This window comes from Microtus pennsylvanicus, chromosome 3, assembly GCF_037038515.1.
Source record: "Microtus pennsylvanicus isolate mMicPen1 chromosome 3, mMicPen1.hap1, whole genome shotgun sequence".
NCBI classification, from domain to species: Eukaryota; Metazoa; Chordata; class Mammalia; order Rodentia; family Cricetidae; genus Microtus; species Microtus pennsylvanicus.
The window spans coordinates 2,628,094-2,646,556 of NC_134581.1; the positions used below are offsets into that span (position 1 = coordinate 2,628,094).

The 18,463-nt window shown below is 54.0% G+C and overlaps 1 protein-coding gene across 1 annotated transcript in view; it reads right to left on the bottom strand.

Annotated features, from left to right (window-relative positions):
• Vipr1 (vasoactive intestinal peptide receptor 1) overlaps nt 1–18,463 on the bottom strand; it is a 30,930-nt gene continuing 12,467 nt past the window's right edge. Inside the window, exons 3-13 of the mRNA XM_075964110.1 lie at nt 15,442–15,549; nt 13,256–13,362; nt 12,595–12,701; nt 12,105–12,237; nt 8,225–8,378; nt 7,719–7,779; nt 7,409–7,475; nt 7,035–7,126; nt 4,410–4,539; nt 4,207–4,248; nt 1–3,647 (exon numbers count right to left, since the gene is read on the bottom strand). Of these exons, the coding sequence (XP_075820225.1) occupies nt 3,456–3,647; nt 4,207–4,248; nt 4,410–4,539; nt 7,035–7,126; nt 7,409–7,475; nt 7,719–7,779; nt 8,225–8,378; nt 12,105–12,237; nt 12,595–12,701; nt 13,256–13,362; nt 15,442–15,549 (1,193 nt within the window). The 3' untranslated portion in view covers nt 1–3,455. The remainder of the gene's footprint in view (nt 3,648–4,206; nt 4,249–4,409; nt 4,540–7,034; nt 7,127–7,408; nt 7,476–7,718; nt 7,780–8,224; nt 8,379–12,104; nt 12,238–12,594; nt 12,702–13,255; nt 13,363–15,441; nt 15,550–18,463) is intronic.

An 18,463-nucleotide genomic window follows, 5' to 3' on the forward strand; every position in this document is an offset into this window, starting at 1 on the left:
TCAAGGTAAATAATATTTTAATACAGTATTTTAAAATATCAAAGTTAATGCAAAAATACAGGATGAACAATATATCAAGACAGAATCAGGATTACTAACTGGCCTGACCTTCTCACGTCCCCAGATAGGGCACATCCAAATGATCCCATCTTTGACAATATCTAGAGTATCTGAGGCACGGCTATGGGATTTGGAGAGCTGGGCTTAACATCAACCTCTACAACGACTTTTCTTCTTTGGATTTTGGTTATCCCATCTGTCTTTTGTGGAGGCTGGGGCATTGCCAAGATGGCCTCCTGACGCATCCCTTTTCCGGGAGTCTGTGTCTTCAGAGTCATAGCCTCCCGGGGCTATTAATATCTTGACCATCCCTGGCTGAGCGCGGTGTTTAATAACTGGCAGCTGTGGCTCCGCCCCTTCCCCTTCCCCCAGAGAGATAAGAGCTGTTCCTGTTCCCACATGGGGGCGGGGAGAAGCTCGCCACTGCTCATTAAAACAAGACCTTGCATGGCAGCTAGGATGGAGGGGCTGAGTCAGAGTCCTCACCCCACTGTGCCCAGCACGCCCCCGGGGGTGCTGGTGCCTGGGGTCTTGCCCTTATACTCACTGTTTCTTCCAAGGGGCTGCCTTGCTCTTCCCACCTTCTGTCCCTTTAGGTCACATTTCCAGTAGCCTTAGAGGATCTCTCCTCAGACACCCTGCACATATTACATTCAACATGTCTCAAACCAGGCCATTGTCTCCCCAGATGACCTCCTCCCTTTCCTATTGATGGCCTAGCATCCTTTCCAGACATACACCCTGGGTCCTTCTCAGCATCAACCCCCAACCATCTCTTGACCTCATCTGATAGACCTCTTTGCCTCTCTTTGACTTTACTGGTAAGCACCCCAACACCTACTAGGCTGGATTCACATATCTGTGACACCTAAACATGTTCCCTTGGGATTCTAAGACCTCTCCTAGCCCCCAAACACCTCAGTGATGTTCTGTTAGCAGGTGGATAAGCCTCCTTGGACAGGCTGTACCCCAGAGTGAGAAGACTACCTGCAAACAGGTCTTTCCTACAGAGCGGACAGAGCCTCCCTGGTTCAGATGGTGCCTGAATTAACTGGCCTTTGCCCTTAGAGACTGTAGGTAGGGTTCAATTTTAAGGAACCACCAGAGTCTGGGTTCCATTAAGTTCCTTTGGGTCAAGGCAGGACTAACGTGAGGCCAGCAGTTTGATGTGAGGGGAGGTGTGGGGCTGGCCTGGGTAAAGTCTTTCCCACACCTTCCGGCTCACTCTTGGGAGCGCAGAACGAAGGCCTGCTGTCTGTGTAGGTTGCCTCCCAGTGAAAGATCTAAGGTAGTCAAAGTTGGTGAAGTCTTCAAAGTGTCCACCAGATGGCACTAGAGATGACTTGGTCAGGTTTGACAGGTGCGTGGCTGGGACAGAGCCACTGGGGAAGAGACTGGGATAGTCCTGCCTGTGGTCACTCCTACCCCGTGGCTGTCACAGCTGTCACTAACCTAGGATACTGGCACAAGGCACAAGTTTCCTTAGCTCCCAATCAAGGCTTCCAGTCTCTTTATTCCTAACTCTGCCCTTCCTTTCTCGAACACATGCTGGGTCTTGCTTCTACTCACTCTGCCCTCTTGACTAAGAACTGCTCTGCTCCAGGACTCCACGACTCACCCCACATCACAGCACAGTACTGTTGGAGATTTCGGGCCTATTCTTTAGGCAGGGGGTCCTTTCTGACCTACACATACTCCAGAAGATATTTCTGATCTGTCCTGGGATGGACCAAGTGGCAGCAGCCTTTGAAGAGGCCTTGTAGGCAGACTCGAGCCTCTGTTAGCCAGCCTGGCCTCTTTGTACCAGCCTGGCACTCATGTCTGGCTCGCCAAGCAAGACAACTCCACATGCTTACAAAGTGGAACCAGAAGCTTGGAAGCGTCAACTCGCTGACCTGCTGACGTCACACTAAACCTTTCCGTTAGTCACACAGCCTCTCCTTACTGACTTGGACTGGGCCATCTGCACTGATCTAACCCTCTCGGTTGGCTCCTAGGCAACAGCGACCCGGTCCTCGTGTTCTCTGTTTGCTGTGTTTTCAGGAATGACCGTGAAACCTTGCTGTTTCTGATTGTTCTATTGGCTGCTCTGATTTGGTTCAAGGCAGAATCTGTCTCCTTCCAGTTGGATTTAGGGGGTGAGGGTCACAACGGGACCAGTTATAACCTCTTCACACTCAAGTGTGAGTCAAAGACTCTGGGGATAGGTACTCACATGGAAATGGGGGCTTCTGTCCAAAGCCAGAAGGGCAGTAGCTTCAATGAACCATCTCTCACTGGAGCAGGGATAACACACTTGCTGAGAGGAAGCAGGAGACCCACCATGGCCAGGGGAACTAAGCCTGCTAGAGCCAATATTTATTGATTGCCATACAAGCCTGGTGCAGTTCTGAGGGGACCTGCTGACACCAGCTTGGGTTAGAAGCTGTGTGACTGTAAGGGGGGGGGGAACATAAGATGTCCTGACCCCCGATGTCAGTGCCACACCCAGCCGCTCTCTAAGGAGGCACGGGAACTAGGGGATGAGGGTAATAACATCGCTGGTAATACAACCCCAACAGAATCCAGCAGGTCACAATATGTAAAAAGGAAGTCTTTATGTTGGCATTAGTGACAGGAAGAGATACCTGCTCTCTCTAAGATTGTTCCCTACCTGTGGGCTCACGTCTCTGGCCCTTGCTGCAGGAGTTGGTGTAGTTGGTAGGAGAGCACCCAGAGTGGGCAGCTCGCTATTGCTTTGGTTGTGCTTAAGGCTGGTGTGACAGATCCTATCTGATGGGCAAAGCCACTTGGTGAGCATTGGCTGGGGCTGTCTTCTCCCTTCCCAAAGGTAGGTCCCTGAGTTCCCAGGTCCGAGAATATACCGACGACTCTGAGTGAGGATCACAGCACAGCTGTGGTCCCCAAACCGAAACTCCAGGTCACAACCGTATCTGTCTGAGGTAGAGGAACTCACCCACCAGGAGGAGCTGGCAGATAAAAGCAGGACACTCGGGGAGGGGACTGCATTGCATCCTCGGAGAGGAGTCTCATTGGCAACACTTAACCCAAATCGACTTGAGGGCCACAGTGAAATTCTAGGCACGAACAGGGCAGAACGTTTTTGCCCTCAAGAGTCCCGAAGCTTTAAGGACAGGTGGCTGCTTTCCAGGGAGGCATATGCAGATTTTGTCGGCATGATTGGCAGAGGGACCTTTGGAGTCGGAGTCTAATGCTGGTCCCTCCCCGCTTCCTCCAGGGTTGGACCTCTTTGATCTCCAACTTGAATGGACTTGGTCCCCCGCTGCAGCAAAGGAATACTTCCAGATCCAAGGTTGGAGCTAGTGGCGCCTGCTGCAGACCTCTCCAGGGGCCAGAGAGGGAAGGGTGCAGAGGGGCCTGGCGGCCTCTGGCGGTCAGACTAGGGAGACCTCGGCTTGGAAGCTGGAGGAGCGGCGCGCGCTGGGGCTGACACGGGTCAGCATGGACACCTGTGTGCTGCACGTGGCGCCATTGCTGCCTCCCCACGGGTGCTGGGATTTGGAGCTCCAGCCCAGGACACCCTGCAGGTGCCAACGTCGCCACTTCCGCCGCAGCTCCGCCTGCACCTAAGGCAGAAAGGGTGGTGGTTAGGTGCAGGAGTTCCAGCACAGCCTTGATAAGCTAGCCATAGATAAATCCCTAGATTAAATTGAGAGGTGTAGTTGTTATCTTGGGAGAGGAGCAGAGTTGGGACAGGGTTTGGGAGTCAGTGAGTCAACTCAGGAGAGTTGGAGAGAGGGAAGGTGGGATGAGGAAGGGTACAAGACGCAGTACAAGGAGGCCGAGGGGTACTGCCTGGAGAATGTACCCCAATTCTTCATCCAGGAACCCACTTGAGCGCATTTTTGTGGCTGCAGCTGCATCTTTCCTGTTTCAGCCCACACCGGCTTACTGGAAGTAGTCTCCACCTCTGATGCCCTGCTCCTAACCCCACCCAGGGTTGTTAGTGTAGGCTGTGTCCTCGAGTGTATTTTAAAGTGAGATTCCAGGCAACTATGGCGCTAGGGGCTCAAGAGAACCACTCCCGAGAGAGGCAAGCTTTAACCTGCCCTTGCTCTCAATGATCCCAGCAAGCCTGGGAGAGCCTGGGAGTTCTGGTCCAGGGCCGCAGAGGGAGGCACTTACCTCGCCATTGAGGAAACAATAGAGGACCGCCACCACAAAACCCTGAGGAAGAAGGGGACAAGAGAGGTGAGGCAAAGAGACCCCAGGTGCTCCCAGCCTACCCCACCCACCCCTGGCTCCCCACAGCCCCTTATTCCCCTGGTTAAGGAAGACAGTAAGTACGGAGCAGGCACTTATGACAAGGAAAAGACTAGAATCCGTACCTGGAAAGACCCCACGACAAGTTCGAAGACCATTTTCACCTCAGCCTTAAAGTTGTCAGGGAAGAAGGCGAACATGACATAGTGAACTCCAAACAGGGGAATCAGCAGAAGCGTGGACTTGGCCAGCCTCCTGGAGACAGGGAGAGGCAGGCTGTGGTGTGTGCATTCACACGGGTAGATGACCAGATCGTGTGAGGACAAACAGTGGCTCCGCCATCCCCATGTCACACCCACGTCATTCCTGGCCCCTGTCTGTCAGTGTTCCTGTTCTCTTGTCCCCTACCTCCTTGCCTGGGGGAACACACGAGAGAATTAAACTCCCTCCGTTCCTGTCTTCTGGAGGAAGACCACTGAGGATATAACAGTAAGAGGTGAGACTTTCCAGTCTCCCTCCTCCTGGTCAGTCTCCCCTACCTGAAGAGTGGGGTAATGCATGCCCAACACAGCCATATCAGAGATGCTGTCTCCTCGAAGAACTTTGAGTATACCCATGGACACTAGCTCCATTGGGGAACAAGAGCTCTGAGGAATGAGGTCTCCCCTGCCAAAAGGCTGCTCATATGTGCCCAAAGTGCAGGAGGCGATGAACACAGGCTTGTGGCCCCCTCTCTCGCTGTGGCGCTATCTCTGGCAGTTGCCACTGTCCCTGAGCCTGCACCCCTCCTCCAGAGTCCTGCTCCAAGGGACCAGCTTGTCTTTCTGCCACCTTGGTGCCAGCAGGGTCAGCATTCTCTGCAGGCACTCAGCTGTCCCTCCGTGTGTACACTCAGCTGACCTGATAGCTGGTCTAGGAAGTGAGGGCTATGCTTTCCTGATTCCCGGGAGATGTGGGTGCGATGGGGACACATGTCCCCCCCCGCCCCCCGCCTCTCCTGCCTTGTGCTGAGATTCTCATTCCAAGCTCTATGCAGATGCACCCTCGTTCTTCCCCTCCTTCTTGGGCCTGGCTCCCAGCCACACCTCTTTGGCCATGAACCCATCCCACACTCGGAGGCTGACAGATGGAGGCTTTCTTTAAATTGAAGAGGGAACTGACAGCCCCTCCTCAGGAACTGCCAGCTCCAGCTCCCCCTTCTGCCAGTGACAGCTGTCCCTTTCTGTCTCACCCACACAGACCTGGCCACGGCCAGTTTGGGTCCTGCCCTCCCATATTCTAGCCCACTGCAGCTGGACTTTTGGGAAACGAGGCTGCTTGGGTAAAGGACACCAGCGTGTGCAGAACGGCAGTGGGCAAGGCCCACAAGTTTCCTTCTGGAAAGGAGAGTGGCGTTCTGCCCACACAGTCTGCTGGGTACAGAATGCTGTCACACCGGGAATGGGAGAAAGCCTCTGCTCAGGCCTGACAACCATAGGATTCCAGAATAGAATCCCAAATCCAGCAGCTCGTGACTCTCCAGCAGACAGTCTTCCAACCACCACTGAGATTTCCCCTAACAGAGGCCAGTTTAAGGACACCTAGGTTTCCAGACTGGAGGGCCCTTGTGGGACTGCCAGGCTGATCTGGGCTGCATGGTGGGCCTCCGTTCTCCATGGCCATGGTGAATGTGAGGGTCCTATCGGCCTTTGCACAGGTGCCCTGGCCACATTTTGTGTTTCTTTCCCTTGTCCGTAAAAGTGCCGATTCCTATAGGAACTTGCCAGTCTTCCTAGTGCCCAGCATAGGGAATGGTCCTCCTCTTTCTAAGCAATGAGCTCAATCACTGTCCCACGGACACTGTGGCCCTCTGTGACCGTTAACACCAACTGACAACTTGACAGGATTCAGCATCTGAGTGTGTCTGAGAGGGGATTTCTAGATGGGGTTGAGGCGGGGAGACCGCCCTGACTACTGGTGGTACCCTCTCACAGGATGGGGTCCCAGACGGAATAAGAAGGAGAAAGTGAGCTGAGTGCCAGCGTTCATCTCTCGCTGCTTCAAGACTGTGGACACCATGTGACCAGTGGCCTCACACTCGGCAGCCATGTCTCTGCCATGACGGACTGCACCCTTGAACTAGGAGCAAAAACAGACCTTTCCTTCCAGAAATTGTTGGTCGGGTCCTTTGTTGCAGCCATAGGAAAGTAAACACTACTCTTTCCTGCCCATAGTGGTAGACCCCAAACCTCGGAGGGTGAGGAAGTGTGCGTCTGCCTTTTGTTCAAAGTGGGGAACGTTTTATAGGGGACTCTGAGTGTGACATGGGCTGATGCATGAAGACCTCCTGGCTGGTGCCTGGGATGAAATCTACAAGTACGACTGTTATCATTGAGGAGTACTGAATGTGCCCTCCTCATGGTGGGAGCTCTTGGGAGCATCACCTGCCCTATAGGCATCTATTGCATTGCCTTTCTCTACCAGGTACAGGTCAGGGACTGGGCACAGTGTGTGAAGAAGACACAGGGTTTTCATTCCCCTCAAGATCCCTGGGGGACAGCAGGTTTGAGCGTCAAGGACACTGGGTGAGTATGAGAATAGCGGACGTGGGGTTCAGAGGCAGGAGAGCCTGATGGCAGGCAGTGGCTGCTGAGCCTGAATAAGAGTAATGTCTGGCTTTGGGTAGTTCTAGAGGAGTGGGTTGAGGTGTAGGGGACGATCTGAGGGTCCAGGGTGGAAGACTGGAGCTGAGGTGCTGGGCCCACACTTACGAGTACGGGCTGCTGTCATTCTTCCCGATGTCGGGTGGCCGTAGTTTCTGAACCAGGATACGGATGATGCAGATAAACAGGATGAAGTTCACCTGTTAATGAGGGACCGCCAGTGTTGGTCACTTAGAGGATGCTGGGCTGTCTCCCCCAGTGCTTGGACACCCCTCTATAGTACCTCTCAGCAGCCCCTCCCTTTGGAGGGGGGCTTTTGTCTGGGGACTCTCCTGAGGACCCTCCCTCCAATTTACCTGCTCTAGAGGGAGTGTTGAAGGCCTGGGAGGGTGATAGAAACATGAGGTTCCCTTCTGACCTATTTCCTGTGTGTTCTGTGTTTGGCTGTCTACTCTGGGCTCAGTGGGGAGAGGAGGGCTTACCAAGATGGAGGTGAGGATTGGGGCCTTTATGATCCACCACAGTGAGGAGTTGATGGTGTCCCAGCACCTGAACAGACCACAGAGGTTTGGTGGGGAGAAGTCCTCAGACTGAGAATCAGCCATCCCCCAAGTGTCTACGGCTCTGTTCCCATGCCCAGAGTCTGATACTCCCCACATCTCCCTCCAGCCTCTTGCTTTGGACTCGGTTCTGTGGTCTCTCTATCTGCCAAGCCTGGGCAGTATCATCGTTCCCGGGGACTCTGCCCCCAAATGACAGTAGCCAGAGGGAGGGGATGGAACAAGAGCTCACCCAAAATCCTCAAAATGGATCCTGACAATGGTCCAAACCATGGTGAATACACTGGGCACCCCTGTGAGGGCCAAAGAAGAATGGAAGGGAAGGAAATGTGGGCAGATAACACAGGGAGAGTGGAGAAGGAACCAGAGAGGAGGGAGAGAAGAGGGTAGATGCTTAGGGCTGCTACCCACAGTCACACAGGCTGTTTGCTGGGTGAAAACCCTCCAAGAGGGGTAGCCCGAGGGTCTGTGACCACTTAGGCAGGTTTTTTCCTTTACTTTTCTGATTTTAAACCCTTCTATATTAGCAGTGGTCCTGCATGTCAGGATCAGAATGGGGAAATGGATGTTTTTGTTCAGGCCCTGTGCCATTGCGTAGCTGTGGGAGTCTGGGGTGCAGGATGCCCTCAAGGTCACACATTCTGAGGACATTCACCCCGCTCTCATGAGCAGGCTCGGGTTGCACCCTCCCACCTCCCAGTGAACTTTCCCAGCCTTGCCCCCTCCCTGGTACCATACCCCAGCCGATGAGTATGTACCCCCAGAAGTACTTCCGCTCGGAGAAGAAGGAGACGGCCAGCAGGGTGTGTAGGTAGAGACCCTCTACCAGCAACCAGAAGAAGTTGGCCATGATGCAATACTGGAAGAAAACCACGGCTGCCTTGCAGCCTACCTGCGGGGAGGAGCGAAGGGAGGGAGGTTCAGGGACGGCAGGTCCTTGGCCGCCGAGCCTCTGGTTGTGGGGACAGACACGGTGGTGGCCCAGCCAACTTCATTATTGTCGGTTCCCAGTCAGGCTCTTGAGACGTACACAGTGGGTCCTCCTATGATCTCGTCTCTATATTCTTGGGCACTCTGGGCTAAGCTGGTAATTTAAATCATCCGTCTGTCAATGTGTCTTCTGTACATCCTCTTGCTACAGATCCCGTGTCTCTGGGCATGCCCAGTTCTCAGCCTGTGGCTGGCTGCATGTGGCCGAGAATAGCCATGGATGAGGTCCAACACAAAATGGTAAAAACAGTTTAAGATGTTAGGAGATTTTTTTCTTCTGGTCATATTTTTGGTAACTCGATCTTAAGGTTCTCCAGTCTGAGCTTGACTGGTAACAACATGGTGTCACAATGTCCAAAAATTGGACAATAGACGAACAGGAAGACATACAGGAAGTATGTCTATACGCCTACCCATTTACCCACCCGCCAGAAATTTGTCTATGTGTGCACATTATGCATGCTTGAGTGTGTTTTCAGTCAATCTCACACTGTAACCAGGCCGGTCTAGAACTCACTATGTATCCCTGGCTGCCTTCCAACTCACAGCCTTCTGCATGCTGGGATTATAGGTGCGAGCCACCATGCCTGGCCATTTATCCATTTATTGACCTCCTGACTCATGAGAACTCAGCCATCTATCCATCTACCGTCCAGACATCCATTCATCAACTGTTTATCTGCTCATCCCTCAACACGCCCACCCACCTAGCTGTCCCTCCACCCACCCAGCTCTCTCGCCACCTGTTAACCACTCCACCCAAATAGCACCCCCATTTTTTTGAGCCGGCCCAGGACTCATGCAGCCCTGCTCCCTCTAATGGCCCTGTCTTCCTTCCTCTCTCCATGTTGGTCTCTGCCCGCCCAGCCCAGCACCCCCCAGCCCCACTCCCCCGCCCCCCACCTCTTTATTCTCCCCACAGCCAGCCCACTGCTCCCTGCTCCCTCCAGTGAGGATTGTGGGAAATGGGACCCTGAGGGTGAATCCTTGCTAAAGACCTCAGGAGTTCCCTGACCAAAGAGTGTAGCTGGGGCTTTGAAGGGGGCTCAGAGACAGTGTAGTGCAGGCTGACAGAAGGGTAGAACAGGGGTACCGGCTAGTTTTCTGTCAACCTGACACAATCTGGTGTCTGTTTGGAAGAGGGAACCTCAGCTGAGTTTCCCCACCAGTGTGGCCTGTGAGTAGGCCCATGGGGCGTTTTCTTGATTGATGTTTGGTGTGGGAGGGCTTGGCGCATGATGGGCGTGCCATCCTTGGGCAGATGGTCAAGGGGGTAACAAGAAAGAGGCTGAGCAAGGCGTGAGGAGCAAACCAGTAAGCAGCACCCCTCCCTGGCCTCTTCTTCAGTTCCTTCCTCCAGGTTCCTGCCTTGAGAGCCTTCGTGAAAGACTAGAAGCTGTAACACGAGATAAACCCTCTCCTCCCAAGTTGCATTTGGTCATGGTGTTTACCACAGCCATAGAAAACTAAGAGAGGAAGGGAGGCAGAAGTGAGGAAATGGAGAAGGCGAGGGGCGGATCTTCCTCCAGGAAGCCACAGGAACTGGTGGGAAAATGGTCTGGACAGCGGGCGGGCGGTGGGAAAACATGGAGCAGGGTGTTGAAGGACTCTGGGCGGCCTGGCTGAAGGACTCCTGGGCCTCCGGCTCCTCTCAGATCCACTCACTCATTTCACGACCTCAAGCTTCCCTCCCAGGGGAGCCATTTATCTTCTATCCCCTACACACAGAAGCGGGGTTATCTCCCCTCCCTCTCAGGCCTCTGCTGGCTGTGAGGCACCCCCATGGAGCAGCCTCCCATCCCCTCCCTATGACTGGGAAGTCCTTTCCTGGGTCACACTCTTGTTTCTCCAGCTGCAGGCATGCCTCACCAAACCTAGGAGGATACTGCAGAGCTGCTCATGACATGGGTTAGGAAGCCAGATCCAGCCATGCTGCTGGACAAGCTCTCTGGAGGCTGCCGGCCTCTCCCTAGCCCTGCGCTTGGCCCTAGCCTGTGGAGTTACCCTAGGGTTTTCCACCCTCTTGGGAGCTCACCACCAGTGGAAGCTGGCGTTGCTGATCCGGATTAAGTGTGCTGCCTCTCTGGCCTCACTGGGGGAGCTACAGTTCCTGAGAACACAGCACAGAAAGGAGTCCCGGCTGCTTCAAGTTCTGTCCTGTTCTGAGTCACTTGAGGGCTATGATGGTTAATAGCATCAACTTGACAGAATCTAGAAGACCCTGGAGACATGCCTTAGGTATGTCTGAGAGGGGGCAGTTTTTGTTTTGTTTTGTTTTTTCCAGACAGGGTTTCTCTGTAGCTTTGGGGCCTGTCCTGGAACTAGCTATTGTAACCAGGCTGGCCTCGAACTCACAGAGATCTGCCTGCCTCTGCCTCCTGAGTGCTGGGATTAAAGGCGTGCGCCTCCACCGCCCGACAAGAGAGGGAGTTTTAAAGATTTAGTTAACTGAGGAGGCAGGCAGCTCCATTCTAGGAGCTGGGGTCCCAGATGGAATGAACAGGAGAAAGTGAGCATTGGCGTTCATCTCTCTGCTTCCTGACGGTGGGTCATGTGACCCTGCATGCCTGCCTCCATGCCTTCCCGTCATGTTGGACTACACTTCCACACCAAACATACCTTTCTTTCCTCACACTGAGTTTTTTGTCACAGCAATGAAAAAAGAGTAACAAATACAGAGACAGACTCTCCAGAGCCCGGTTCCCTGAGCCTCCTAACCCCAGGAACACCCAGGACTAGGCTGAGGGGGGCAGTCAGCAAGATCCAGGGGGGAAGGACAGTGGTGTGGGACCAGAACCTTGGTGTAGAGAGCAGAGGGTTGAGCTGGGAGGGATGTGGGGGAGTACTTGCATAGATGGGGAAACTGAGGCAGGGAGTTGCCTGAGGTTAGATCAGAAACCAGCGATGAGGTAGGAAGGAGCTCTGGGCCCTGACTGTGAGGTGTGGGGGCCCTGACTGTGAGGTGTGGGGGCCCTGACTGTGGGGTGTGGGAATCTGGGCCCTGACTGTGAGGTGTGGAAATCTGGGCCCTGACTATGGGGTGTGGGGGCCCTGACTGTGAGGTGTGGGGGCCCTGACTGTGAGATGTGGGGGTCCTGACTGTGAGATGTGGGGGTCCTGACTGTGGGGTGTGGGAATCTGGGCCCTGACTGTGGGGTGTGGGAATCTGGACCCTGACTGTGGGGTGTGGGGGCCCTGACTGTGAGGTGTGGGGGCCCTGACTGTGGGGTGTAGGGACCCTGACTGTGAGGTGTGGGGTCCCTGACTGTGGGGTGTGGGGATCTTGGCCCTGACTGTGAGGTGTGGGAATCTGGGCCCTGACTGTGGGGTGTGGGGGCCCTGACTGTGGGGTGTGGGAATCTGGGCCCTAACCATGAGGTGACCACATGCACTTCTTACTAGCAGAGGTAGAGTTGTGAACTTCCAGATGGCTTAGCAACCTGCTGCTGCTGCTGCTGCTGAGAGAGGAGTGGATTTGAGGGGTGGTCAGAGTGTTTGTGGTTCTGTCCTTAAGGAGAGAGGAGAGAGGAGGGGCAGAGACAGAGGAGAAAGAAGAGGAGGAGCAGGCTGAGGAACAGAAGCACAGGAGGATATGGAGCAGGGGCGGGGGGTTCAGCTGGGTCCTCACCGAGCCCTGGGAGCAGTGGTCTGTCTCTCCGCTGTTGAAGAGAGCCATGTCCTTGATGAAGACAGCGGTGGCCCTCAGGATGAAGGACATAAAGAGATGCATATGGATGTAGTTTCGGGTACAGTGTAGCTTCCTGCAAGGGGCAGATCCAGCTGGGATGAGCAGGGACCTTGGACCACCCCACCCTGACTGGTGCCATACCGGTAGATTAGGTAGGTGGTGGGAAGGTATGTGGCCCCCAACCCCGTATTACAGGCCCTTCCTCCAAGGTGACAACCCCCAGTCCCCAACCTCCCGGGCATCAAGAGTGTTTTGGCAGGCTCTCCCTCAGGTGTCTGGTATAGAGGAAAGGGAACAAGACCACTCTAGAGGCCACATCCTGGCCACCTGCTGTTGAGGCTGGGATGGTTAGCTTGGCAGAGGCAAGGGCGGGGACTGGGAGCTGTCTGAGGGTGAGACAATGGAGGGGCACACTGGGGCTCTACCTCACCTGAACAGGCTCAGGATTGTCATGGCAACCAGGAGGCTGGCAAGGGACAGGCCGTAGCCGATGGTGTAGCCAGTCTTCACGGCGCTGTAGAACTCCGTCTGTTGTTGCTGGGGGGAGGCAGGCAAGGGTTTTGGGTAGAAGTTGGGGGATTGTTGGTGGAGAATAGGCTGGCTATAGATTCTCCTGGTGCCCCTGCCTCACACAAGGAAGATGTCCTCAGGACTCCCAAGAGCAGCTAAGCCCCAGTTTTCATAGACGCATGGACCCTGTGCCCAGAGTGTCCCCAGTGAGTCCTTCTTTCTGCTGTGCACGCTGGATGTCAGCATGGGAACAAGTGGAACTTACAACTCCCTCCCGCTTGCCAATCACTTATTTATTTTTTAAAATAACAGAATTTTGGGAATCTCCCTGTATAACCCAGGATAGCCTCAAACTCGTGATCTTTTCCCCCCAGCCTCTCAAGTGCTGGGATTACAGATATAGAGAGGCAAACCAGCATGGGGGTTTCTATTGCAATTTTGGCTGCTCTGAGTGTAGCGCCCCCCTCCCCCCATGTGATCCTATGAAAGTCCTGTGTGTCCCCTGTTGGGGGAGCCAGGGGCCAAGTGTGAGCCTGAGGAAGGTGGACTGCAGGGTGGAGAGAAGCCCAAGGCTCCCTCACCTCATCCACACTAGATGCACCGTCTTCCATCCCACAGGCAACGTAGTAGGAGCTGGGCTCCAGCTGTGACCAGCCTTCTTCAGAGCAGCTGCGGCTGACGTTGCGTCCTGGAAGCAGGTGATGGACAGAGGGAAGATACAGCGTTTAGAGCCAGGAGGCAGGGTGCAGGGTGCAGGGAGCAGGGAGCAGGGTGCAGGGAGCAGGGTGCAGGGCACAGGGCAGAGTACGTAGTCTTGCTCACACCGTGCCTTGGTGCTGCTGGGTTCCAGCTCCCAGACCCAGGCTCTTGGGGTTCCCCTGAGGTGAGAAGTCCCCACAGGGCAGCTGGGGGCCCCATGACAGGCTCAGTGCAGACATTACCATAACTCCATTTTACAAAATGGAATTTAGATCCTCCTTTTTTCAGTGCAAACACAGAGGCAGGAAGACTCTGGTTTGTGTACACAGCCATGGCCACCTGTGCAGCACCAACCCGAAGGCACAGACTGATGGGTGACTTAGTCGTGCAAACAGAAAGGTATCGCGCTCTCTACTGATCAGAGCACATTAAGAACATGTGGGCCCATGGAGAGAGCAAGGCCATGTCAGAAGAACCACGTCAAACACACCCAGACCAAGGAAGAGTTCAAAACCTCCCTCACCTGGACCCCATTAGGAGCAGGACACCTAACACAAGGGTGGCCCTACCGACCAGTTATCTGAACACCCAGTGTGTGTGTGCCAAGGCGCAGAGAATGCCTCACTATCCCTGAGGCTGCAGCTCAGCGTGTTTCCCACTGCTTGGCATGGCCCACTTGAATTCTGTCCACCGGTCCATTCATCTACTTGTCTGTCTGTCCATCCATCTGTACCTGGTCCCAGGTCTTGCCTCAATGGTTCGGAACCTTCACCAGACTGGGCACTGTGTCTGTAGCCTGCCACCTGGGACCTTACTGACTTGTCCAACCACCTGATATTTTTTTCCATCTCTGCCAGCTCTGTCTTGAGAATGCTGGGATTGCAGACGCCCTCCACATGTCTGTACTTCAAGGGTGCTGGGGAACTGAACTCAAGTCTTCATGCTTGCACAGCGAGAGTTTTCCCCCAGAGTTATCCCCCCAGCTCTCCTGCAAGTATTTTATCCAGCCAAAGTAGAAGACTTCCTACTAACCCCTCTTATTTTTAGTTTCTGTAAGAACCGACACTCCTTGTAGGGGGCATGCTTTCCTCAGCCCTGTCACCCCAAAGGTCAGGAGTGGGGGTTGGCATCACCCTTCACCCATTCCTGCAAATGCCCCCTTGGGACCGAAGGTGACAGCTTATACCCTTTCATCCACACTCTCTGGTATATCTGGTCACTGGCCAGAGTCTCCCAATTCTTTCCATCAGCTTCAGAACTAGAGTATTATTAACATTGATTAACAATAATAATAGTTTTATTATTTTTAATAAATAATAAAACGTTTTGCTGCATAGGCTGTTCACCTCACAAGGTCATTTGGCTGTTGGGTCCTGGGAGCTGAAATCTTTCTATCAGGTGCACTCTGAGGTGAGGGCTGTACCTAAGGAATGGTAGCTCATTCACATCCCCTCAGATCCTCAACACTAGGGCCCCCCTCTTTCTCCCTCCCAGAATCTCTGCCCATTTACTACACATCTGTTTACGGTCTCACTTAAAGGTGTGACCGTAGCACGGTAACTCCCAGAGGCCAGGCAGGTAGCAGTTTCCAAAGTTCCTTCCCATCATGTAGCACGGGGCACAGAGTGATGGGAGGTACCTCATCTGCGGACTGATCATGGGCTGGGGGTCCTAAGGGGGCCTCCTTTCCCTTTCTGTCTTACATGTGAATGCTTGATCAAATAGAGCACGACAAGGTACATAAACAAAGCTGTGTGGCGGTTTCCTAGGGCACTAAAGGTCATCTGTCCCAGGCTGTGACAGACTGAGTCATAACCAAAACAACAGAACATGGGAGGCATAACTCAATCTGACCTGCCAGTCAATCAGTTATCAATTGCTGGGCAAATATTTAGCGAGCCCTTCCCACACGCTTATCTCCATGTGAAGAGCTAATCAAATCCCACGAGTCCTCTCGATGCCATTCCTAGCCGTGAAGCCCCCCAGGTTCCTTAACTGGCAAAGCCCCCTCGCTGGCCCCACTCACAATGTACGGCCTGGCTTCTGGCCTCCAGCCCAGGGCTCTTACCGTGAATCGAGGAGAAGAGCTGGAAGATGAGGGGGCAGCTCAGGACCACCACCTGGCCCCGAGGAGTAGTTGGCCAACAGGTGAGGTTGTCCCACATCTTGCTGCAGCCTGTGGGGTGAACGCAGAGGACACACTGTCAACACCGTGACCACACTCTTCCTCCTCCTTCTCCTAGAGGGTCTCCTGTCGAGTGGAGGTCATGTTTGTCCAGGCTGCAGAGGTCCTGTTCTGATGGGAAGGGAAAGAGGGTCTTCTCCCCATAAGGGATGGAGCTTCCCTACACGGAATCACGTACTTCTTTACTTATTTTAGACAGGGCCTTGGGTAGCCCCGGTTGGCCCTGTGAAAGACCTTGGGTTTCTGGTCCTCCTGTCTCTAGCTCCTGAGTGTTGTTGGAGTTACAGGTGTGGGCTACTCTGTCCCATTTATACAACGCTAGGGATCAAACCCAGGGCTTGTTGTGCCTGCTAACTGCCAACCGAGCTACATTCACATTTGAGAGACAAGCACCGGAGATGCCAGGCAGGTAGCCTAGCTGGTTCTGCTCCATGGCACACTGTCTCTCCTCCTGGATGAGCCACTGGGCACTTGTATAGGTGTCAATCCTTTTGAATGGCAAGAGCTGAGGCTTTGGCATCCGAGTGCTCCAGAGCGGTGGCTTTGACTCTGCGGAGTGTTCTGGGAAAGCTGTCCCTGGGAAAAGGCAGCAAAGCCTGTTTGCACTGTGTTCTGAACTTAACCGAGAGTTGGTCAAAGTGTGCGACGGTCGTGTCACCTACCGCCGGGCTATCTGAGTCAGTGTCGAGCACAGCTGTCTACTCCAATCCACATTTACAGCTCTCTCGTTCCCAGAGCTTATATTTATAGGCACAACCTTCAGACTGTCTCCTCTATGGTTTACAGCCATCACGCCTGCACACGCACACGGCACTTGATACGTCACCCTCCTTTCTGTTTTTCTCTTTTATAGAGCGCCGTATATTTCTGGCAGCACAATGAGCGGCCTTCATTCTTATGGTTTGTGAGAAAACAGACATTTAGATTTCAAAATCTTCTATTACCAAATTACCGGCAGCTGTTTCAAGCAATTCAACCCCACAGTTCGAGCCTGCCTCCTCGACACAAACAAGGCTATTCATCCACATTCACACAGCAAGCTCCATCCCAAGAGGCTCTGTTAGAGACCATCATTGTTTAAAAACACAAGTATGCGTCTTCTGAATTGTGTTCTATACTAGTAAAGGCAGCAGCGGAGATGTTCCCATGAGACGCGGGGTACGGTGGAGCTCACGGGCTCTTCACAGAGCTTGCATGCAAAGTACTGCGATCCGGCTGGTGAGCATGCCCGGGGGCGTCTCCCGGGGGGTCTACAACTCCTCTGGACACCTCTCCTGAAGGAGGCTGTCTTTTGCAATGCTGCCAGCCCCAATGATTTGCTCAGGAAACCCAACCCCAGAGTCAAAGTCAATGCCAGCCGGGCCAAGCCCAGACCAGCCCAGGTCCGAAGGTTCACAAGTTCCCAAGAAGGGGGCCTGGGAAGAGGAGGTGGAGGGATGCACCCACCTGGGAGAAGAGCCTCTGGACTCTCAGGGATGCGATCATGTGGCAGTAAAGGAGGAGATTGGGGGGGGGTTGGGGGGCCTTCTGGTGCTGCAGCAGTATCTGCAGTGAAGACTAAGGAAGCCGTCCAGAGTGAGCCTCTCTTCTTGTGGGCTGGCCACTTTAACATATCCCCCATCTATCCTGAGCCCTATGGCTTGCTGCTTTGGCTGATGGTCCATCTTGGGCTCCTAGGAGGACGTACAGCAGCTCCCCCCCCCCCAAGACTGGGAAAACCTGCTCATGATTTAGGATCTGTTTCAGTTAACACCAACAAGCTCTAGGCCTGGAATGTCTGAACATTGTTTCAGTCTCTACACAAACAGCTTATATAACCGGTCCATTTCACAGATGAGGAAACGGAGGCAAGGCAGCAGGATGAGGTGTGGCTGTACCGCTAGCCTATTCACACATTCCTCTCCTGGTTTTCAGGGCTTGGTAGCATTTCTCTGGGAAACTGGCCGCTGCTGGACTTTCTGTACCCAGGCTGACAGTGCTGGGCACACCCTGTTTTGCAGGCCAGCTATTGTGTCTGGGTCCCTGCCAGACCTCGAGCTTTCAGAGTTGCCAGCCTGAGCTGGGGGCGGGGGTGGGGGCGGGGGCGGGGGTGCTGGGTCCTGTGCTCAGCTTCACCAGAGGTGAGACAGAACAGAAGGGCACTGGGCTATGCCTTGTGGGCACTCTGCATTTGGCGTCAAATGCTGTGAACCGGTACCGGGCCCAGGTCATCAAGCAGACAAGGGACCTGAGGAAGTGAGACTCTTTGTGTCTGGAAAATGTGTGCCCATTCAGGGCTAAGACCCCAATAGGAAAACCAACTAAGAGGCTAAGAAGATGGATAGAGAGGCAGACAGGCACAAAACCCCCAGTAAGTCAATTTTATATAATGTTCCATCCATAATGACACATACTTACATGTACTTCCAGACATACTGACCCCAGACACACACATGCCAACATACATGAATAGGCATGGGAAGGCCACCACGTGAGGAGACATGGAGAGACACAGTGTACAGACTGAACACACACTGATGCACTTAGAGGCAGGCAGAGTGGCAGACTGGAGGGGCAGGAGCAGCCTCAGATGGACACGGGCCAGAGGTGTCCCCCTGTGCCCACGCCAATGTGTACAGAGCCTCAGCAGCTGCCAGGGCAGACCTGAAATCTGTAACCTATGCCTGCCTTCTTCCAGATCCCGGGCTGATTGCCGTGTACAGGGTGTTGGCACTGCACAGGCACCCTGTGCCAGTGGTGACCTCATTGAATTCATGAGGGTGGCCATTTCCCATTCTGGGGACAGGTCTGAGCTGCAGTGGGGTGGGCTCTGGAGTTTGGGCTTCCCAGGTTTCCTACGCCATCTTGAGGCCTGCTGAGATCAGCCTGCAGTTGGCAGCATAGGGTGGGGCATACAGAAAGTAGG